Source organism: Chrysochloris asiatica, unplaced genomic scaffold (assembly GCF_000296735.1).
Source record: "Chrysochloris asiatica unplaced genomic scaffold, ChrAsi1.0 scaffold00142, whole genome shotgun sequence".
Taxonomy (NCBI): domain Eukaryota; kingdom Metazoa; phylum Chordata; class Mammalia; order Afrosoricida; family Chrysochloridae; genus Chrysochloris; species Chrysochloris asiatica.
The window spans coordinates 6,830,807-6,852,282 of record NW_006408660.1 but is presented as its reverse complement, the minus strand read 5'-3'; the positions used below and the strand labels follow the sequence as shown (position 1 = coordinate 6,852,282).

General features: G+C 47.4%; 1 protein-coding gene and 1 pseudogene across 1 annotated transcript in view; one reads left to right on the top strand and one right to left on the bottom strand.

The window, feature by feature from the left end:
• The first annotated feature begins 4,270 nt into the window (after window positions 1–4,270).
• On the top strand, window positions 4,271–4,871 carry LOC102821073 (annotated as a pseudogene).
• A 14,183-nt stretch (window positions 4,872–19,054) lies between these two features.
• LOC102820688 (dolichyl-diphosphooligosaccharide--protein glycosyltransferase subunit 1-like) overlaps window positions 19,055–21,476 on the bottom strand; it is a 32,246-nt gene continuing 29,824 nt past the window's right edge. Inside the window, exons 9-10 of the mRNA XM_006870484.1 lie at window positions 20,212–20,457; window positions 19,055–19,299 (exon numbers count right to left, since the gene is read on the bottom strand). Coding sequence (XP_006870546.1) covers window positions 19,117–19,299; window positions 20,212–20,457 — 429 coding nt within the window. The 3' untranslated portion in view covers window positions 19,055–19,116. The remainder of the gene's footprint in view (window positions 19,300–20,211; window positions 20,458–21,476) is intronic.

Here is a 21,476-nt window from a genome sequence, read left to right as displayed (position 1 = left end):
GGGCTTCTAGGATATACCCTTTGGTTGGTTGATGATGCATGGAGGGGATTGGAACCATGGCAATGAGATGATATATGATGGAATGAATGTAAAACTAAAGTTCTCTCATGTAAACTACCATATAATTCACAATAAAACATTAAAAATAATAATAATAACCTGGCAATAGTTGGTTTTTGTTAAATATCTGGATTTCTTCAAACAATATCTCAGTGGATTACTTGGGTGCCTAAGAAGTCTTAGTAGGAAGAGCTCATAATACAGTAAACCTATAGATTCTGCTTAGAGCATATTGTTGTTGTTGTTATGTGCCATGGAGTCAGTTCTGACTCATAGCGACCCTGTACAGGGTTTCCGAGGCTATAAATCTATACAGGAGCAGAAAGCCTAATCGTTCTCCAGCGGAACAGCTGGTAGTTTCGAATTGCCAACCTTGCGGTTCGCAGCCCAATTTGTAACCACTACACTACCAGAGTTCCTTGTAATAGAGCATATTACAACACTTACATTCAGATGCACCAACTTTCAAATTCATACAAATAGAGGTTTTAACCTGAGGTTATGTTTTTTTCCCCATTCGGAACGTTTTGGCCACTTTACAGCTTTTAACTTTGTGAGGCAAATATATGTTATGAGAATAGGCAGTTAATATGTGTTCTAAAGACCAACTGGTAATATTTTTTTTTTTGTCCAGAATAGTAATCCTTGGACCTCAAATATAGTGTGATTACTTTTTATAACTTCATTTTATCTCTCTTCTCCATTATTAAAAAAATCGAAATCAAGTTTATTATGTCAAAGGAAGGAATATATATGAATGGAGTATGTGGCTAATGTTTCCAAGTTGTACATGATTTATTCAAATAATTAATTTTAAACTTTATTATTAAAATTTTTTAATGAAAGATAGAAACCAGTTAGTCCTTTAAAATTGTCAAAAGATCTGTATCCCCTCACATTTCCCACAAGGTCAAGGGGTCCCAGTTTTCTGAAACCACCTTCATTTCAATGTTCCCTCTCATCATCTCTGCTAATACCCTGAGATGCGGCCAGCTGGGAGTCCTAGGTGGGGCTCGTAAAAGCTGTTGTCATAGTTTGAGAACATGTGGCCTGGTGGCCCTGTCAGCCTGTGCCTTCCTCCACTCCACTGACAACTCCAACCCCACCCCAGGAGCTGCGGGAGTTCTGGAGATTTCTGACTAGGGCCCTGTTTTCTCACTGGTCAGTGGGCACTGGGTTGGCCTTAGGAGCTTTGCAGAAAACCCCAGGTACTCAAGCCCCAGGCTCTGCAGTGACCCTTGAGCATCCTGCTGAGCAAGCTTTTCTATCACATTCTGCCCAGTGCCTTGGCCTAATCACTCCTGGCCAGCTGGAAGCCTGCAGAGGAGGAGGCGTGATTGGCCTCTCCAATCCCTGCCCCACTCAGACCCTCTGGCTTGGACCCAAGGGTCCAGAGGAAGAATCAGAACCCTGTGAGGGGATTGTAGGGAACAGAAAACAAAGGGGGACCTTTTACACTACTTTCATCAGTTAGGGCCAACATTACAAAGTTTCCCCTCATGTGCCTCCTCAAATGAGCTATAGTGTTGCCAGGACGATGTGATAAAAAAGACTCTGAAGTACTACTGTCCACGCTGGAAGGAAAAGTGTGTGTTGATGTCTACCCTGGGTATAGAACGGAAGGCACCTGAGTTAGCGTCTTTCTCTCCCCAAGTGGTAAGCATGGCCTCAGGTAGTGAGACGGTTGGAGGTTATTAGTAAAATGAATATTAAGTATGTCTATTATTACAACAGAGGAGCCCTGGTAGAACAGTGGTAAAGTCCTCAGCTGCTAAATGAAAGATTTGGCGGTTCAAACACACCAGTTGCTCCCTTGGTAAAAGATGTGGCAGTTTGCTTCTATAAAGATTTACAGTCTTGAAAACCCTATGGGGTAGTTCTACTCTGTCAGAATCGACTCCACGGAAATTAATGGGTCTGGTTTTAGTATTACCATTAGGTACTTAAGAGATGTTGGCCCCACAACAGTTTTTACAGTGTTAGGAGAATTCCACCGAGGCTTACTGATCTCTGAATATTAGATGAACTAAGAAGTGGGCATCGTAAGCCCATTTTATAGCTAAGTCAACTGAGACTTTCAGAGAGAAACTGCTAGCTGAGGTCCCACCTAATAGGAGGTGGGCTTTCAAGAGGACCCCTACCTCTGTGGTCCCCATTCATCCCACACACTCCCACCCTACACTTTCCCCCTGGCCCTGCTGACAGAGTAGCACAGTATGGAAGCAGCTGAAGGCATGCCATCTGGTAATAGACCTTGGATGCCATTTGGGGGCCTGTGGGAGCACTACCCCCACATGCAGTGGACAGAGGGCGTTCTGCATCCGTTACTTGCCCCCAGCCCAGGCCCTGCCTCACCACACAGCAGTGATAGATAGTTTGTGAAATACCCTGAGCTTGCGGTTGACCAGAATTCTGAAATAATTCCATTGAGACCGGAATTCATGCAATGTTCTGTATCCTGATGTGGTAAAGAAGGCAGCCCGCGGGGCGTGGGGGGCAAAGGGGGGGAGAGACAAGGGGATGTGCAGGCCCAAAGATGGTGAGGCAGCCTCCAGGCCTTGCAGCAGGGCCTTCTGCCTGCCCCCCTCACCCCACGGCTCCGGAAGGCCCATCTGACAGGAGCGGAACCCTGATAAGCATCACCTGACCAGGAGGCCCCAGGCAGAGAGATTAATGCACAAATTGTCAACAACCTCCCACTCTGCACCCACCCCCTCCAGGGGAGCAGGGGCGGATGAGGGGTGCCGACTGGGAAAGGAAAGACTGAAGAGGCCTCAAGCAGAGATATGCAGTCCAGCCAGCCTTGTCCTGACCTGAGTCCCCCAATCCTGCCATCCAGCAAGCATCATGGCGGCCAGGGCCTGAGCAGGCCCATGCTGTGCAGGCTGGATGGTTGGCAGCCTGCGGAGGCCTCCCCTCCGCCTGGAAGTCTCCCGCAGCTGGAGCTGCCTCTTAAGCCAAGCTCTGAGCCCTCTTGCCCGAGCCCGGGGGCTTCCAGCAAACCCTGGGATCCATTCCTGGCTCCGCTGGCCTCCTTGGCCACTGCATATAAAGGGATGTGGGTTTCTCCTTGGCTGACATCCCCGTCACAGCCCTCCAGAACATTCCTCTACTTCTGCAGCTGGGCCCAGACTCTAGCCTGGATCTGGCAGAATATGGCTGGACTACAAGCAGGGGAGTCTCTGGGGGATCATAGCACTCAGGGTCCCCTTGCACTGGGCAGCAGACTCAATCAGATGAAGTTCCCTCTCCTTGTGGGGAAACAGAAACCAAAGGGCAGCCTAATGAATTTTCTATAAAGCAAAACACATTCATGGAAAGGGCTGTACTGTGCTCTGCGCTCATGAGCTTCCCCACTTTTTAGGAAATAAATACCTTTTCTCTTAAGAAATGATGGTATTAGCAAATCAGACACTGCAAGTGGGTGACACACAGCTAGTCATTGGGTTTCCACTTCAGAATCTTGAAATCCAGTCTTTTCCATGGTATTTGTAGTTCTACTTTGGTAACTCTGGGCCCCATTACCTCATGGCCTACTTCTCCCAGGCTGAGCAGCACTGTCCCCTTAAAAAATAATGCCCTGACCCTCTTCTTTCCCACTGGTGAAGTTTCCCGGGCTCAGGTGATACATGCTGTCTTCAATGTGTACTGACGTCTGTGAAGGCTGTGAAATGTCACTGGTCATGCAAGGCAGGGCAGCCACAGCACAGCTCAGATCTCTCCCTGATTACACTGAGAGAACAGTGCAGGACCCAAGTGTAGCAGCCCGCCAGGTCCTGAATAGAAACCTGGAGCAGAGCAGTAGGAGAAAGTAGACTTGGACCCTCAGTCCTGGGGGCACAGGACTCAGCAAGTTATGTCCCTCTCTGGTCCTGAGCTGCTTCCTTCTCAGGAACTTAGCTCTGTGACAGCCTGTCATTGGTTACCTGATGTAATGTGTCTCCCTCATTAGGTTGCCACATAGAGAGCTCACAGGCCCAGAGGTCCACCAGAGACAGGCAGAAATAGACCTGAGTGAGGTGGCCTAAACTGGGGGTGCATGCATGTGAGTGAGGGACAAACCAGGGTGCTCAGGTCCACAGGCCAAACCAGCTGATGTTTTCCAAGTGATGTTTTCTGATTTTTAAGTACAGAACACAAATTCAAGTTTTAAAATAACATTTTAAAGGTCAGAGCTCTGTTGTCGACGTTACCTGCACCCACACCTCCGATGGCACCCTACATCATTGTCTACTTTCCGGCTCGGGGGCGCTTGAGACCATGCTCATGCTGCTGACTGACCAGGACAGGCTCTGGAAAGTGGAGGTGGTAACCAAGGTGACCTGGCTGCAAAGCCAGCTCAAGGCTTCCTGTCTGTACAGGCAACTCCCCAAGTTCCAGCACGGAGACCTCACCCATGTACCAGTCCAATGCTGGGCCACTCCCTCGGGCTGTACGGGAAGGACCCTCGGGAGGCACCCCTGATGGACATGGTGAATGACAGCATGGAGGACCTGAGCTGCAAGTACGTCACCCTCATCTACACCAACTACAAGGCAGACAAGGATGGCTACATGAAGGCACTGTCCAACCACCTGAAGCCCTTTAAGGCGGGCCAAGTCTTCATCGAGGGTGACCAGATAGCCTTTGTTGATTACAACCTGCTGGTCCCACTGTTGATCCATCACCAGGTGTTGGCCCCCAGCTGCCTGGATGCTGTCCTCCTGCTCTCGGCCTACGTGACAAGACTCAGCACACGGCCCAAACTCAAGGCCTTCCTAACCATCCCCAGGCACCTGAACCTCCCCATCAACGGCAACAGGAAACAGTGAGAGCCGCTTGTGGGACCCTTGGCCGGGGGCCTTCCTCCTTTTCCCAGGACCAAAAGTTGTTGGTTGGTTATGAAGTCAGTTCTGACTCATAGCAACCCTGCATAGGGTTTCTAAGGCTGTAAATCTTTACGGGAGCAGAAAGCCTCATCTTTCTCACACAGAGCAGCTGGTTGATTTGAACTACTGACTGCGGTTATCAGCTCAGATCATAATCCATTACACTACCAGAGCTCTTTGTTGTTGTTAAGTGACATTGAGTCGGTTTTGACCCATAGCGACCCCATATAGGGTTTCCAAGGAGCAACTGGTGAGCTTGAACCACTGACTTTGTGGTTCAAACCAACTTTGAAGTCTAGCACATTAACCCACAGCACTACACTACCGGAGAAAGAAGACCATGCATCAATCATCAGGTGGCAGGTGCACTCTCCAGACAGGAGAAGCTGGGAGAGTCAGCAATGCCTACGCTGGATGTACCAAGTAAGATTGTGAGGAAAAGCCCCTCTGGGTGTCCAGACCCCACCTCACAGACAGATCATGAAAACATAATGAAATATGACTTTCCATATTATAATATGAAAAATATTAATTCCATGCAGAATTTCTGGAGGTACTACAAGAAATTGCTAACCAAGTCTTCCTCTGGATAGGGAGACTAGGACCTGGGGGCTGGTAGAAAGAAAGAGGCTTCTAAAATTCTCTTCGCATCCTTCTGATACACTTGAGTGTCCTACCATGAGCATATACATATTACGTTTACCATTTTAAATGCAAAGGATGGATTTTTTTAAATGAATTCACATATAAACCAATGCATAGACGCTGTTACAATGTAGCAACCAGAATGTAGAGAACCCAGCAAAGCAGCATCTGTCTCCATGTGTACCCCTCCATGGGGCAAGGGTAAGCTTTCCCAGAGGCAATGCTGGGGATGGGTTTAAGAGAATGAACAGGAGTCTCTCCTGGTAGATTGAAAAAAGGGGAGTTTCTGTTAGAGCCAAGGAAACCAGTGTCATGGCTAGCAGAATCACAGAGGAAGGTTTCACAGAGCGCTTCACTGGACCATGAAGGAGGGATAGGGTTTGAATGGGAGACAGTGGCATAGACTTGAAGGAGAAATGAGCCTGGCTCTGTGGGAGGCCAAAGAAGCCTGGCTGGGGTCCAGGAAAGCTACTTCACTGGTGATTCATTCCATTACTGAGCTATAGTCACCAAGCAGTATCTTCTGGTATGGTGGGGGAGAGATAGAAAGGGGGAGAGAAGACCTGTGTTCCAGGTTATGTTCTGTCATTTACCTAGTGTGTGGCCTTGAACTTGACCTCTCTACATCTACCTCCTTTCCTCATCTGTTCTACGGGTGTGTCAAACTTGCCTCATACTGAAACTGTGTATGAGAAACACCTGATGGGATACGGAGTCAAGGCAGGGAATCAAGGTGGCCTTGGAGGCACTTTCATCACAGTGACCGGCAAGGTTGGGGAAAGCTTTGACTAACGGGCATCCATCCTCCTGGGCCTATGGCAAGCGTCACACAGGGCTGAGCCCAAATACCCAGAGGTATGTTGCTGAGGAGTCCTGGTGTGGCACTGTAGGATAAGCACTGGGCTGCTAACCTCAAGGTTCAAACCCACCAGTCATTCCTGAGAAACCATACAGAGTCTCTATGAGTCAGAACTGACTCCACAGCACTTCACAACAACCTATTGCTGAGAACCCTGGTAGCTCACTAGTTAAGAGCTTGGTTTGAACCCATCAGCCACGCCATGGGAGAAATATGTGGCAGTCTGCTTTCATAAAGATTTGCTGCCTCAGAAACCCTATGGGACAGTTCTTCTTGGTCCCAGAGGGTCACTATGAGTTGGAACCAATTCCAAGGCAATGAATTCGGTCTGGGGTTTCATGTACTGCCTAATCTGATCCTCCCTCCTCCCGGGATACATCTGGGCTGCCTTGCAATGACTGTGGTCTCACAAGTCCAAAGGCCACCCCTGGCATGCTGGGTGGCCTTTGGACTTCTTTGGGTTCTCAAGGGAAGCCTGAGACGCAAGGCCTCAGCAGTTGCAAAGGTCACCTTAGAGTAGGGTCTCACCATTGGCTAGGGGTTGTGTTGGCCAGGGCATCTCCACTCATGGGTAATTAATTGTAAGGAAACAATGGTATAGGATGTCAAATTCCTATCATGGCCTGGAATAGGAGGAGTTCAATAGCAAATGAGCACTTGCTGCCTGCACTGTTCTTTCTAAGTGTTCTGTCTCCATTAACTTTTGCACTAAAGGGGTATACTTCCAGTGATATCCAGATGAGAAGCAGGTCCACAGCCAGTGAGTAGAGGTGCGGGAACTTGAGCACTGGCCACCAGTTCAAGCATCCTCAAGACAGGTGCTTGCTTCTTCCTTTTCCCAGATTGAACTCCGGCCACGCTTGAGAGACCTTCTAAAGACCAGTGTACCAGGTGCTGACAATACAACCACCTCGCAGCCAGCTCAAAACGCTGGCCCGCTGCTCTCCAAGAACCAAGACCTGCATTACCTAGGCTGGCGCGCCCCCTGGTGGCACAGAATCACGTCCCCAGGCAGAGAGGTTCCGAACACACACCAACATTTTGCAAAGGAAAAACCGAGGCTCTACATAGGATAAATATGAGTCGGAACCAACTGGACGGCACTTAACAACAAAGCATGGAGAGCAATTCTGACCCAGGTCACAGACCTAGCCAGTCGCAAGAAATAGGGAGAAGTTGAACCTGCTCCAAGGAACTGGGAGTGGGGGCGGGGTGGCATGGCAGCACTTCCCAAGAAGGCACCTCTGAACAGCCCCTTTGGTTTGAGGGAGTGCAACATAAGGCAAGAGGGGCTCAGCGCCCCTCTGAAATCACAGCTGAATTAGATAATTATTTTACATTAAAATTCCACCTTCACACCTATGCCCCATGCTCACCTCACCCAATCGCCCTGTTTCCATACCAGCTGACTTCTATGTAGCACTTACTGTGTGTCAAACACCTGAGTCTCACACCAAAATGTACTCCAAGGGTTGGTGGTGGTGGTTATGTGCCGTGGAATCAGGTCCAACTCATAGAAATCCTGTACAGGGTTTCCGAGGCTGTAAATCTTTACGGGAGCAGAAAGCCTCATCTTTCTCCAACCGAAGAGCTGGTAGTTTCAAATTCCTGAACTTGCGGTTCACAGCCCGATTTGTAACCACTACCCTACCAGAGCATGGGTTAGTTACTAGTATTATGTCTACTTTATGGATTGGGAAATTGAAGAAAAAAGCAGTTTAGTATCTCACCCCATGGTCACACATGCTAATCTGAGACTGAGTTCTTTCAAGATCCTTCTTTGAGCTTAATATTTTTTTGAATATTTTATTGTGTTTTCAGTGAAAGATTCTATCACAAATTAGGTTACCATTTGACAATTTCTACACAAGTTGTTCGTCATTTATCACAATGTCGCAACAATCTCATTAACTGTATTCTGGTTGTTCCATTTCCAGTGCTCTGGTTTCCCTGTCTCCTTACCATCTCATCTTTGCTTTAAAGTAGCTGTTGACATTTTGGTCTCATATACATGGATTTTTAGTGGAGCATCATGTTCATGGGTAATGTCCCTTATTTTGTGTGTCAATCTGTTCTTTCACTAAAAGGTGAGTTCACAGGATAGTTTCAGTTCAAGGTTTAAAGAGTATGTCAGGATGATAGTCTCAGAGAGTCCTCTGGTCTCAACTGGTCCAGTAGGTCTAGACTTTTTAAGAATTTGAGTTCTGTTTTTTTCCCATTCTATCAGTGAATTTAATTTTAAAGTAAGATGCTCAGTTTCTATCATAAATGGAAAATCAGTTTCACTTTTGTAAATAATGAGTAAAAAGTAACTGTAAAAAGTTAATACACCCCTCCATACACAGAGTAGATAGGGATGGGCAACTTGGACATTGGCTACCCAAAATGGGGCGGTGGGGGGGGGGCTACAAAGGCAAGAAGTGACTGGCTTACAAGCTTTCAAGAGGGAACCTAGATCCAGAGGGCATGGGGGAAGGTAGAATCTCCACAGAATAATATCCAATCTGTCTAGGTGGGGCTGATGAAAGGAGATACAGATAGGTCTCTGGTGATACAATAGTGAATAATTGTTATCAGGACTGATTGTGAGGGTTGGAAATGTAAAGGTGGATGTTTTGTAGCAAGGAGGGGAGTGATTAACTTTTTAGTCTAGGAGCGGAGGTCCCTGGGACCATCATTGGAGAAGAGTGGAGAGCGGGACCCTACCCAGAGAAGCAGTGACACCATAGATGGAGGGAGAGATGATGACATGGAGAGATGCAGCGGCTGGGAACTTTAGACCCAGAGAGGAAGAGGGACTGTGTGGTGACGACTGGTGGGCAAGCTTGCAGGGTATACCCTTTGGTTAGCTGATGATGCATGGAGGGGATTGTAACCATGGCAATGGAATGATATACAATAGGATGAATGTAAAGCTAATGTTCTCCCATATAAACTATCACATAATTCACAATAAAACATTTTTTTTTAAAGTGAATAGAGTTGAAATCAAACACAGTAACTCTGTTTGGGCTTCACAGCATGCCATACAGAAAGCCCACATTTCTGAAACTGCTCTGTCTTGTTAAAGAGATGTGTGTGCATTTGTGGGTTATATCCCCAGCTGCACCACTGACACTTTCTTCTGAGATCCAGCTCAAAATGAAGTCAGTGCTGACCACACCACCCTTGGGTCTCTCTCAACATACACACATCCAGTCTCGCTGTTCTGAGGATACTAGACCAGGGAACAGCCAAGTGTCTTCCAGCTCTAAGACTTTAGAACAAGTCTGGAGGCTCTGGTGGGAGCTGGGGCTGAACTCAGCTGACCCCAATAGCATTGGAGGCAGTATAGGCCCCCACCCTAAGTTCTGTTCCAGACCTGCATAAAAGGGACTTGTGGCGTTGGACAGGTCACTGCCCTCTGGCTCTCATGTTTGTAAAATGGAAATCAATTCTGCCTTCTTCCCAGGTTTGCTAATAGAAGTCAAGGACACAATGTTCAGGGCAGGACGGGTCTTCCTGGAGAGAATGCAGACCAGGAGGACAAATCCTCTCTCTTCCAGAGTCTTCTTTCTTCCAAGAGACACTCATGCGTTCCTCACCGTGTCCTCTTTTGAGATAATGGAAAGAGGGAGGCAGTCTGGGCATCCATCCTCCGGGAGCACACTGCAGGGTCAGGAATGTAAGCCCCTACAAACACACAGCAACGTGACAGACCCCAAAGATGCAGAGCTGAGCGAGACTAGGAAGAAACTAGGGTTTCGAATCTGTTCATTCTGGTTCAACCCCTGACTGAGAGTGTACATTGCCACTCCAAATTTCGGAATCAGAATCTACATTTTAACAAGATCCCGAGTTGATTCTTAGAGATCTCGTTAAAATATAGATTCAGTATCTCTGGGGTGAAAATTGAACTTGTCAGCAGGCGGTCAAAACAGAATGAACCAATTCTGAAGACCTGTAAGAAACAGGAGGAGCCATTTACATAAATGAAACTGGACACAAATCAAACTCTTCTGCACACTTTGCGTGATGCTTCCCTCTTGAGGACATGCATCCAACACAGGCGAGACTGCTGGTAAGCTGAGGGGAGCAAGGGTCAAAGATGAAGTGAGATGCAGTGATCTCTGCACTGAAGAAAAAGATACAAGAAGAGAAAGATAGTGAAGTGGTCAGCAAAGGACCTGACTTACATCAGGAGAGACACCCCACACCACCTTTGAACACCTTCCTGGAGCTGCCGCTTCCCCTTCTGAGCCAAGTGTGCATAGACACCCCATCCCCATGGCCCCTGTGCCATCTCTACCTTTGTCTGTACCTCCTATCTGACCAGACACCCTCAAAGGCAGGGCTATACATGTCACCTGTTTGTGCCTGCATTCATGAAGCACCATGACAACACATGGATGCCGACCGACTATGTAAACAGACAGGAGGGCACCCTGGAATCACAGAATATCTGTGCTGGGGTGGGCCCTCCACACCAGATCTGCAGAGCATTCCACAAACCTAAAAGAATGCTAAGTCTCCCACAATCCCCACCCCCCGCCCTCAGTTACACATATAACTGCCAAATGTGTAAGGCACTTTGTTTACACACATTATTTTTCATCCTCACAGCCTAGATATGACTTGCTCCACTTTTTGAATAGAGGAACTGAGGCACGAAGGAACGGAGTGACTTGCCCCAAAGTCACCCATATAGCAGAACTAAGATTCAAATCAAGGCAGGTCTGAATCCAAAACTCTTCCAACTGCCCCAGACTACCTCATTCACACACAAACACACATCTGCACACACGCACATTGTGGTCACAGCCTGACATAACACCTTCCTGGAGCTGTCTCCTCCCCTTCTGTGTCCCAGGTGCGCAGATACCCAGCCCAAGTCTTATCCCCAAATCATAGCGCTTTAGCCCAGTCACGTTCAAAATGGGCTTAGTCCTCAGAGCTGCCAGCTCTCAGCCTCCATCCTGATAAATCTCCACCCTTCCCTGCTGTGGGATTCCCTAGCCTGATTCCAGCACCACGAGCCCAACTGGTCCTACTGCCCTGCTCCTTCCTGGCTCTGAGCATCCTGCCCTGTGACCTGGCCTCAGAATGCACATCTTCACTAGCTGAGAAGGAAAGCTGGCTACTCTGGAAGAGAGTACCAGTATCTTCATGGAGTGTCTGTACAACATCCACTAACATTAGGCACAGACAATGACCTTCTCAGCTCCAGGCCAGGGGCACACAAACCCACTGCCATCAGATATGCCCAAATCCAAGCCTTGTCCCTACTGGGTTTCCAGCCTGGGGGGCGGGGGGGGGGGGGTGATCAGTGACTCAGTAGATGCTCTGAAGCACTCAAGCCCAAAGGACTTTCTAGAAAAGTCAGCACAGCGGAGACACAGAAGCAGGAAGAAGTCAGCAGAGTACCTGGATAAACTCTAGTGTGGGTGAAAGTATCATGTAGAGGGGTCTGGGTGTGCCAAGAAGTATTTTTACATGAGGGTGCCCCCTGGAACAACCTGTGTGCAGCTGCATAGCTGCGTTCTTCTTGTGTGCATCAAAGAAAAAACGTGATGAGAAAGGAAAAAGCTGTCCAGATGGCAAGAGCAAGGCTCTGAGACCAGAAAACCAAGACCAAAACCACGTATTGGTAATGAGCAAGTCACTTAACCTCTCTGGGCTTCAGTTCCCTCCACTGCACAATGGAAATGGAGTTGCGGGGTTAAGGAAGTGGAGATCCGTAAAGTGAGGAGAGCAGCGCCTGGCTTGCAGCAGATGCTGTGTTATTCTATCATAATGACTTAGCATGTGTCTCCAAGGGTTTTGGAAGTCCTGTTGGGGTGGTGGGGAGATGGGAGACTTTGCCCACCACCCTGCCACTGTAGTCCCAAGTTCAAGAACTTTTTACGAAAAGTGCCAATATTTGTTACTTTTATAGGGACATACCATAAGGACCAACTTTGATTTTGTATGTGGGGATGCTAAGTAAAATAAGTTGTTTATAACTCTTCCCACTTCTCTGGCATGAATTTCCATATATACAATATCAGAGTTGATTGAAAGCTTTTCCACACACATAGTTTTGTTTGGGATTGTCTTTGCTTTTCTTTTTGACTTAAAACAAGACACATTGATGGTCTTACAGTCTGGAGGCTATGGTCTGAATTCAGGTGTCCACGGGCCATACTAACTCAGAAGGCTCTAGGAGAACCTTTCTTGTCTTTCCAGCTGCTAGTACCCCAGGTATTCTTAAGATTGTGGTTCATCACTCCAACCTCTACCTCCATGTTCACTTGGTCATCTCCCCTATGTCTCTTCTCTTTCTATAAGGACACTAGTTGCACAGAAGGCGTCCTGGTATGTAAGATAAGCACTAGATTGTAAACAACAAGGTTGGCGGTTCAAACTCTCCAGCCACTCTTTGGAAACCCTCTACGGGGTAACGATGAATCTGAACCAACTCGATGGCACTTAACAACAAAGTTGCATGGAAAAAAGCAAAACCTTATTCCTTAAACCAAGATTAGTTTTATTATAGCAAAAAGGAAATAAATGAAGAGAAACAAAAGGCAAAGTCTGGGAGGGTTCTCAACATGGACCATCTTAGATCTCCAAAAGCAACGTGCTACCCTCTCACATGCATGAAAATGACTTTCACCAACCAGGTTGGTTTTTATACTAGTTCTTCTTACTACATGTGTTTCTTAAAAAAAGGACGGAATGAAGGAGAACTATCCTTTGGCTCAAATATCTCCAGCCTGGCTGTGTTCACAAGGGTGATGGAACTCTGGCACCGCATGCACAACTTTGGACTGCAGACACGGAATAGGCATGAATATGCCCCAATGCTGCAAAGTCGGTGCAACTCTGTGCCCCTGGACAAGAGTATAGAGGATAAGACAGAGCAAGAAAGCCCCCACCCAGCCAACATGGGTTATGTAGGCTCAGGGAGCTCCCTCCACCTCCTAGCCTCACTGGTAAAGCATCCCAGTACTGGGAAGCAGACATTTGAGAAAAAGAAAACACCTGAGCCTCTTCCCTCCCTCAGCTGAGGCTGTTCCTGGGACTCTCCCACACTACTGGCCCCAGAATCCCAGAGCCAAAAGGGCCCTCAGACCTCTTTACAGTAGGACTTGAAGCCCAGAGAGGGAGGGACCTGCCCAAAGTTCCCCAGGCAGGACCCAACCCCAAGTCTGTCACACAGTCAAAGCTGGTTCCTTCTTCTCCACCCGGGGCCTCAACTGCTCTCTGGCTTCACAACCAATACCTGCCAGGTGAATCATGAGTAGAGAGAGAGGCATTTCTAAAAGCCTTTGTAAACAGCTACACTCAGTTCAAACAATATGATCATCTGAGGATCTGTGGTTGGAGGACTTCACATTGCTGAGTCCTGTGAGGGTATAGAGATAAAAAGCTACAGGTCTCACCATGAGTGGGTCCCATTTCCTATCAGAAGCCCAGCATGCATAGGTGAGGTGTATGACCATTCTGTCTGCAAAGACTGGGAGGAAGTGAGCAAAGAATACAGGCCCACAAGGGTGTCAGGACGAGGGCCTGCAGAGAAGGAGCTGGAAGGCTGAGGAGCCCCAGCTGCCCTGCCTGTGCCCTGAAGCCTGACAGGGTCTAGCGGTTCTGCAGCCACCAGAGGCCTGCGTGGAAACAGGCAGTGGGTGAAACCAGGCAGGGAGAGGCAGCAGGACCTGGTCAGCCTTACAGCCTGAGAGATCTCAGGGGTCCCACCCCCTTTCCTAGTTCTTGGTTCCCTCAGGTCTTGGCTCAGCTGTCTCCTCTCAGGGATGCCTTCCCTGATTCCGCAGACGAGATCCATCCACCACAGCATGTTCTTCATAGCACTGATGAGTATTTTCTAGCTTGCCTTTCTCAGAAATTACCCAAGACTTGTCCTATTTTCTGCATCCCCATGCCAAAAGCAGTACCTGAAAGGGAAGGAAAATTTATTTACAAGCTAAAGGGTAGACGCATGTTAACTTGGGTGATTGTTATTGTTAAGTGCCAATGGGTCAGCTACTGACTCAGAGTGAACCTTTACAGGATTTCCAAGGAGTGGCTGGTGGGTTTGAACTGCTGACCTTGCAATTCAAGCCAACTTTGAAGTCCAGCACATTATCCTGAAGCTCCACACCCAGATTCCAACTTGGATGGTAGAGAAGGCAATATACAAGCAGGAGGTTGGCAGAAGAATGATGAAGGTAGCAGGAGACACAGGGAGGAGTGCGAGAGTTACAGTGAATAGAAGTAAATACTGTAACTAATGGGACATGAAGGTGAATGCAATCACTGTAATGAAGTAGAGTATGATTTGTTGAATGTGGGACTGATGATCTGTAAACCTTCACTCTAGTCACAATAAAAGTTTAAAAAAACACACCACCATGCCTGACGTGTAATATATTTGTTAAATGAGTTACAGGTACTGATGTGCTGCCCCTTTTCTTAGCTATACTGAAAGCTCTCAAGTTCGGGAAACAAACACTGCATTACACTCCAGAGACCAATGTCACGTGGTATAAAAGAGGGCTGCTCTCAACCCTGGTTTCACCAGGCCTTTGCCTTTCCTCCTTCGTGCCAATGGGAGAAATAAGCACTCTCCCCCCCTGGAACCCTCCAACCCACCTGATCCTGTTCTTCTGAGACTTCCTCTACTCACTGGCTCCTTCACTTCTGATCTTCAACCTCTCCCTCCCCGTTATAAACCATCTCATCAGCACTTAAACAGGCTCTTCTCTTTCCTATCTTGAAATAGGGCTTTCTAGATTCCATCTCCTGAATGGAAATCAAAACAGAAGGCTAGAATTTGGGCTCCTCCCTCCCAGTTTGCACACTACATGCAAATCTTTCATCCCCAGCAACTACTCCTCTTAAATATCCCATCATGTTCACACCAAATACAACTACCATTCTGTTCACTTCCATGCTCTCTACATTTAGTTCTGGGTCTGTCATAGCTGAAAATGTAAAGGGCTGGATTGGAGGCACCAAAGGGATTTGGTTATGCTAAAGAAAGGGCTGGATTCAGCTGTGGTTCTGGGTTTGCCCAATCTGGAGGTTCAGTCTGCTCTGTTGTCTCTCAAGGCTGTCCAGCTAGATGCCAGACCAGGTCCCAAGCTGACAGCCCCAGGACCAGGCCAGAGTCCAAGTCAGGCCAGTTTCAAAATGGTACCAGACAGCACACTTATGTGGAGGCCATGGGCCCTGGGGTACGCCTGGGGGCGTTTCCTGTCTAGGTCTGTGGCCCTCAACCGCTGGCAGGGCGGGTTTCCGGAGGGGCTGCGGCCGGGCCCTGCACTATCAGCTCGGCACCAGACGCCTGGTCAGGATACTTGTGGTGAAACTGTGAGGGCGTACTCAGTCCTCTGGGGTTTTCTCCCATGTCAGCCTCCAAGACAAATGAAGGAGGAAAAGTGACACCTAGCATTTCTTCTGTCCTGTTTTCCCCACTCTAGTCCAGGGACTGGGTTGCAGCCATATCTGCACAAGGCCCGGGGGGGCCTGCCTCAGCGGCTGGAAGGAGGGGTTGTGTTGGCTGACAGGTGCAGGCTAGAAGAGGCCTCTTAGACAGGGTGGGCTGACTCCCTGGCCTTAACAGTGAAGGGGAAGCACCACAAAGTGGAGGGCACTCCTCCCCACCCAACGTGAGGGCCAGTGACAGGCTGGGTTCTGTATCACATAAGGGGTCGATGTCTGGGGCATCTCATGCTGCTCCAAAGGGTGCCAGGCCTGGACCAAGGCTTCGCACCCATGATCCTACTTCACCCCACCTCTGCGATTTACAAAGGAAAAACAGGCCCTGTTTACTACTGCAAAAACAGGGCCATGGCCCAGGATCCTAAGGCACAGGACGCTAGGGGCATGAGGAGGCTTGCGTGCCACGGGAAGCCTCACCTGTGAGTCCAGCCCAGATTGGTGAGCAAGTCATGGTTTTGGAGGGCACATTCAGCCCCACATCCCGTACATGGCATCTGCAAGTCCTACAGCCCATTACCCCGAACCAGCCCTGGCCTGGCTTCTGCACCCAACCCAACCCAGTTCCAATCCAAGCTGGGGGGCGGCTGGTTCTGTGTCTGCACCGCTAGGTGGCGCCACAACCGGAGCCTTGATTTTGAGAACTGACATGAGCAGCTTTTCTTATCCCAGCCTGACCTTTTGCGACTGCGTACTCAGCCTAACTTCCTGAAGCCTCACCCCCAGGTGACGTGCAACAATCCCATGTAACACTAAGGCGCAGGCGCAATTCTTTCACAGACCAGCGAGCAGTGGCCAAGCCTCAGAGCCAGCCTCTGGATCAGCAGGGGGCACTCACCCACCTGCAGAAAGGCTAGCAGAGTTCTCTTGACTCTAGTAAGCCCTCGGTTTCTACCAAGTTAAGTGGGTGTTTTACAGTGTAAAAAAGTGGGAATGGATGATAAGAAATGCAACCACAGCTCCAGGTCTAGGGCTTCCTTAAAGACACAAAGGATGCCCTAAGAAACATAGGGAGTGCCCCAGGAAACACAGGGGCTCCTGGTGACCCTGCTATGCATCCAGACAAGTGAGTAATCAGATGACCCTAAGGGAACAGCTGAGGGAAGCACAGCTCAGACCCAACTAAGGGCTCCAGAGGCCAGATCCTAAAGAGTGCAGCCTCCACAATTTCCAGCTCCAGGCCAGAATTGATTGGAGAACAGGAAACAATTGCTAGTGAGGAGTCCTGGTGTAGCGCTGTGGGCTAATGCATCAGACTGCAAAGTCAGTGGTTCAAGCTCACCAGCTGCTTCTTAGAAACCCTATACAGGGTCGCTATGGGTCACAATCAACTCGACACTGAACAACAACAAGCAGTTACCATATGGGACTTTACATTTAAAACTCATGCAATGCTCACAAACCATCCTAGAAGCAGATAACACTGCTCCCTTTTTCATTACCACCCTGGTCTAAGCCATTGTCACCTTTTCTCTGGATAAATGCAATAGGATCTGTTTGGCTACTGCATCCACTTCTGGCCCGTCAATAACTTCTTAGTCCAAATACAGATCTAAGACTGCCTCTCATATACTAGTCAGTCTTCTCTTAACGTTAGAATAAAGGCAAAACTTTTGGCATAACTTACAAAGCCCTTTCTTGTTCCTGGCTCTTCTCACCTCTGCAGCATTATGCTACCCATTCTCCAACCTTACTCTCAGGATTTCCTTCAGATCCTCAAACAGGCCATGTACTGACTGGCCTGTCCCAAGGTCTTTGCACATGTTATTATGGGATTGAATTGAGTACCACCCCCAAAAAATGTACTGCAATTCTTGATCCCTGTAACTGTGGTTTTAATCCACTTGACAATGTGTTTACTTAATTAGGCAGTATTAGCATAGGATACATTTTGATTCAGTCCCCTTTGAAATATAAAAGATTAAGGAAGCAAAGCTGGAGGAAGAAAGATACCACACCAAATAAAGATCACCAAGGAACAAGGACCTGCCCCAGTACTGACAGAAAGGAGGCCTTCCCCTAAAGCCAGCATAATGATTTCAGACCCCTATCCTCCTAAACTGGGAGTCCTGAAGGATATTGCACTAGCCCACAAGGTCAGTTTGAACCACAAGCCTCGGAAACCCTGCACAGGGTCACTAGTAATCAGAACCGACTTGATGGCAATTAACAATAACAAACTATGAGAAAACAAATTTGTTTGTTAAAGCCACTCACTTGGGGATAGTTCTGTTATAGCAGCACTAGATAACGAAGACACATTAATGCTCTCTATCCCACCACTCCCTGCCAGGAGCCCCTGTGTCTCCCCCCAGCACCCGACTCCCTGTCCTGTGTCTCAACTCAAAGGTCATTTCTTTGGGGATCCTCCCTAACCCCCACACCCACTCAGATTAAGTACAGTATACACCAATCCATACTATCAGAAGCCTCTGTGCCCTTTCCCCATAGGGTTTTGTCATAGTTTAAAATTATGAATTTGTATTTAGTCATTTGACTGTTATCAATATGGTCTTCTACTCTGCTCATCACTGTCTCCTTAGTGTCTAGTAGGGTCTGTAATTCATCACAGGTATTCAAAAACTACTGACTGGGTTACTATAGGAATAAGGCCTTCACACTACTAGTGCTCTGTAGCCTTAGTTAAGCTGTGCTACCTCTTGAACCTCAGTTTTCTCACATGTAGAATGAAAATATTTGCCTTGCAAACTTGCTCGGCAGAGCAAATCCATTATTTAATGGATTAAAAAATACTTGATAAACATATAATCCCCCAAAGTTAACAATCAAGTTAACAGACATTTTAAAAAGAACAAAAACATTCCGCAAATGTTCACCGACCCTGCTTTATTTTCATTTGGTCACACCCACACACAACTCACAAAATACCCATACATCAGGAATTAGAAGGGTATAAAACAAGGGGCTTAACAGGCTGAAAGAATATCCTAGACTTCAAAACAAAACAATTAACAATTGTTGAAAATTCTTCTTCCGTTCAAAAAACAGAAGTGTTTTGTTTTTAATGGAATTTGGGGTTTTGTTTTAAGTTTTTGAAACAGAAGGAAAAGATTTAGAGGCAAGACCTAAGCTTCTTGTGCTGCCTGAAGCAGGGCTAGGCTTCTCCTCCTTGAAGGCCATTGGAAACTGCAGGGTCAGCCTTCCCATCCTGCCTGCCATCTGAGGTGCAGGTGCCTGGCCTACCCTGAGCACAATGGGCAGAGGCTACAGAGCATCCAGGATGTGATCGATCTTGGTAACCAGCTCCTGCCGTTTTCCTGAGATGAGCTTCTCATTCTCAATGTATGTATCTTTCTTGAGCTTGCCTGCCACCAGTCGCTCCGCTTCCACGGCCGACTTCAGCACCAGTTCCTTGACCTGGGCATCCAGCTTCTGCATTTCACTCACCTGGCCAAGGCAAGAGTACATCAGGAATTGAGAGTGATTCTCCTATCCCTACTCAGCAGGGTCCACCACCTCCCCTGCTTACAGAGCCAGGAGCTCCTACAGACCAGCCACAAATGTAACAAAGAGCATGGTATCCCAGAGCATAGGTACACTGGGGTGCAACAAACGGGCTGGCTGTGGAGGGAGAGAGGCTGGCTTCAAATGGCAGCCTTACTACTTACAAACTCTGTCCCTTCAAGCTCTGACCCTTACAAGGTTCATCTGTAACAGAAGTGTGAGGATTAAGTGTGAAAATATGTGAAACCATTTGGCATGGTGCCCTAGCACATAGCAAATAATTTTTAAATTTCCATCTCTTCCCTTCGACTTGCCAAATTAGGTTCAGGAATTCAGCTAAGCAGAATACCAGTGAGAGGACAGGGAGAGCAGGCTGAAAACTTTCTTATATAGTCACATTTGTTCAATATCCAACAGGTATTTAATGAGTCATACTACTCCTCCAGGCAATATTATATGCTCCGGAAATAGCAGTGAAAACAGCCCCATGAAGCAGACATTCTAGTGAGGGGGATAAATAGTAAGCAAGCAAGTTGTCCGGTATCTGACCTAGGCAGAGCAATGGTGTGCTGCTCTGACTCTATTTAAAAACCCACACCCACTGCTGTGGAATTGGTTCTGACTCAGTAAGCCTGCAGTACAGAGCACAAGTGCCTCATAGGGTCTCCAAGGCTGTGAATCTTTATGAAAGCAGAGTGTCACATCTCTCGCCTACAGAGTAGCTGGTGAGATCAAATGGTTGACTCTTTAGTTAGTAGTTGAGTGCTTTAACCACTGCGCCACCCAAAGCTCCTGCTGCTCTAGTCGGGTACAATCCCCAAAAGTGAGGGTGACAAAGAGATGGGAGGCACTTACTTTGTCACAGAGGTCAGAGCCCTCTGTCTTGAGCCTGGACTGCAGTAGTGAGATTTCACTGGTCAAGGCCTTGTGCTCTGTCTCCAGGCTCTTCTTGCCGCTGTTGAGGGTGGAGACATCCCGGGATTGCTTGTACCTATTAACGGTCTCATCAAAGTGACGGTAGAGACCTATTCTCTTGTTGACCAAGGTCAGAACCTGCTCTGTGATGCAGGCTACCTTCATCCTGGCTTCAGCAGCTGGATCCTGGAGGAGGGAAAGATACCCCATGTGACAACACCCAGCTGGAATTCACTTCACCCTTCATCTCCCAAACAGCACCCACCACCAACAGCTGTCCAAGTACAATAAGCCAGCACTGGACAAGACATTCATCCACTGGGGCAAACAGTTATATGTGAAACATGGTAAAAATGTACGGTAATATAAGGGACTAAGGAGGCAAACAAAACTTCAGTTCAGGTCAGGGAAGGCTTCCAGGCAATTTCAGTTTCTCTCCTTCATATATCCTTCAAGGGTTTCCCAGGACCTAAGGGATTAAGCCCAAGCTCTTTATGCTCTTTATCCTGCCACTCAGGATAAGGATAGGGTCCTAGTTACATTGTCACCATTGGTCTACTTCAGAAGTCCTAACTTGGCAGCTCAAAGGCTGAAACAGGCCTTGATTTTTTTTTTTTCTCAATACAATGCCAAAGCTTTAAGAGGAGATATATAGATAAGAGACAGAATAAGTGACAGTAACAACCATAGGAAGGAGCACTTCTAGCTTTGAAAAACCATGGGGAACCAATATGTAATTTCCAAGATATACTTGTTAAGTGAAAAAGGCTGAACACAAAATATATGCAGTTGCTACCTGTGTATGAAAAAGAAGAGAAAATAAGAATCTGCTTAAAAAGGAGAAAAATCAGGAGCTATTCAGTACTGATGAAATTGGGTTATCTACAGAACAGGGATGGCAAAAAGTGGAGGAAGTGGCATGCACCAGTTTAGAGTTCTGAGTTAAGATTCGTTAATATTTTACAGATTTTTAACCAAAGTAAAGTAATAACAATGATGGGGGGGGGGGTACCTAGAATAAAATTCAAACAGAAATAAATAGGATTATCTTTGAAATAAGTAACACGGGGGGGAACTAATCCAAGTACCTTGTGAACACAGTACTTTTTGACAATACATTTTATTTGTAAAAACAGAAAAACCTGCAAACAAATCTTGGGACACTGCTTCTGGATTTGGTGTTTGTAGTGCTAAGCGTAGATATT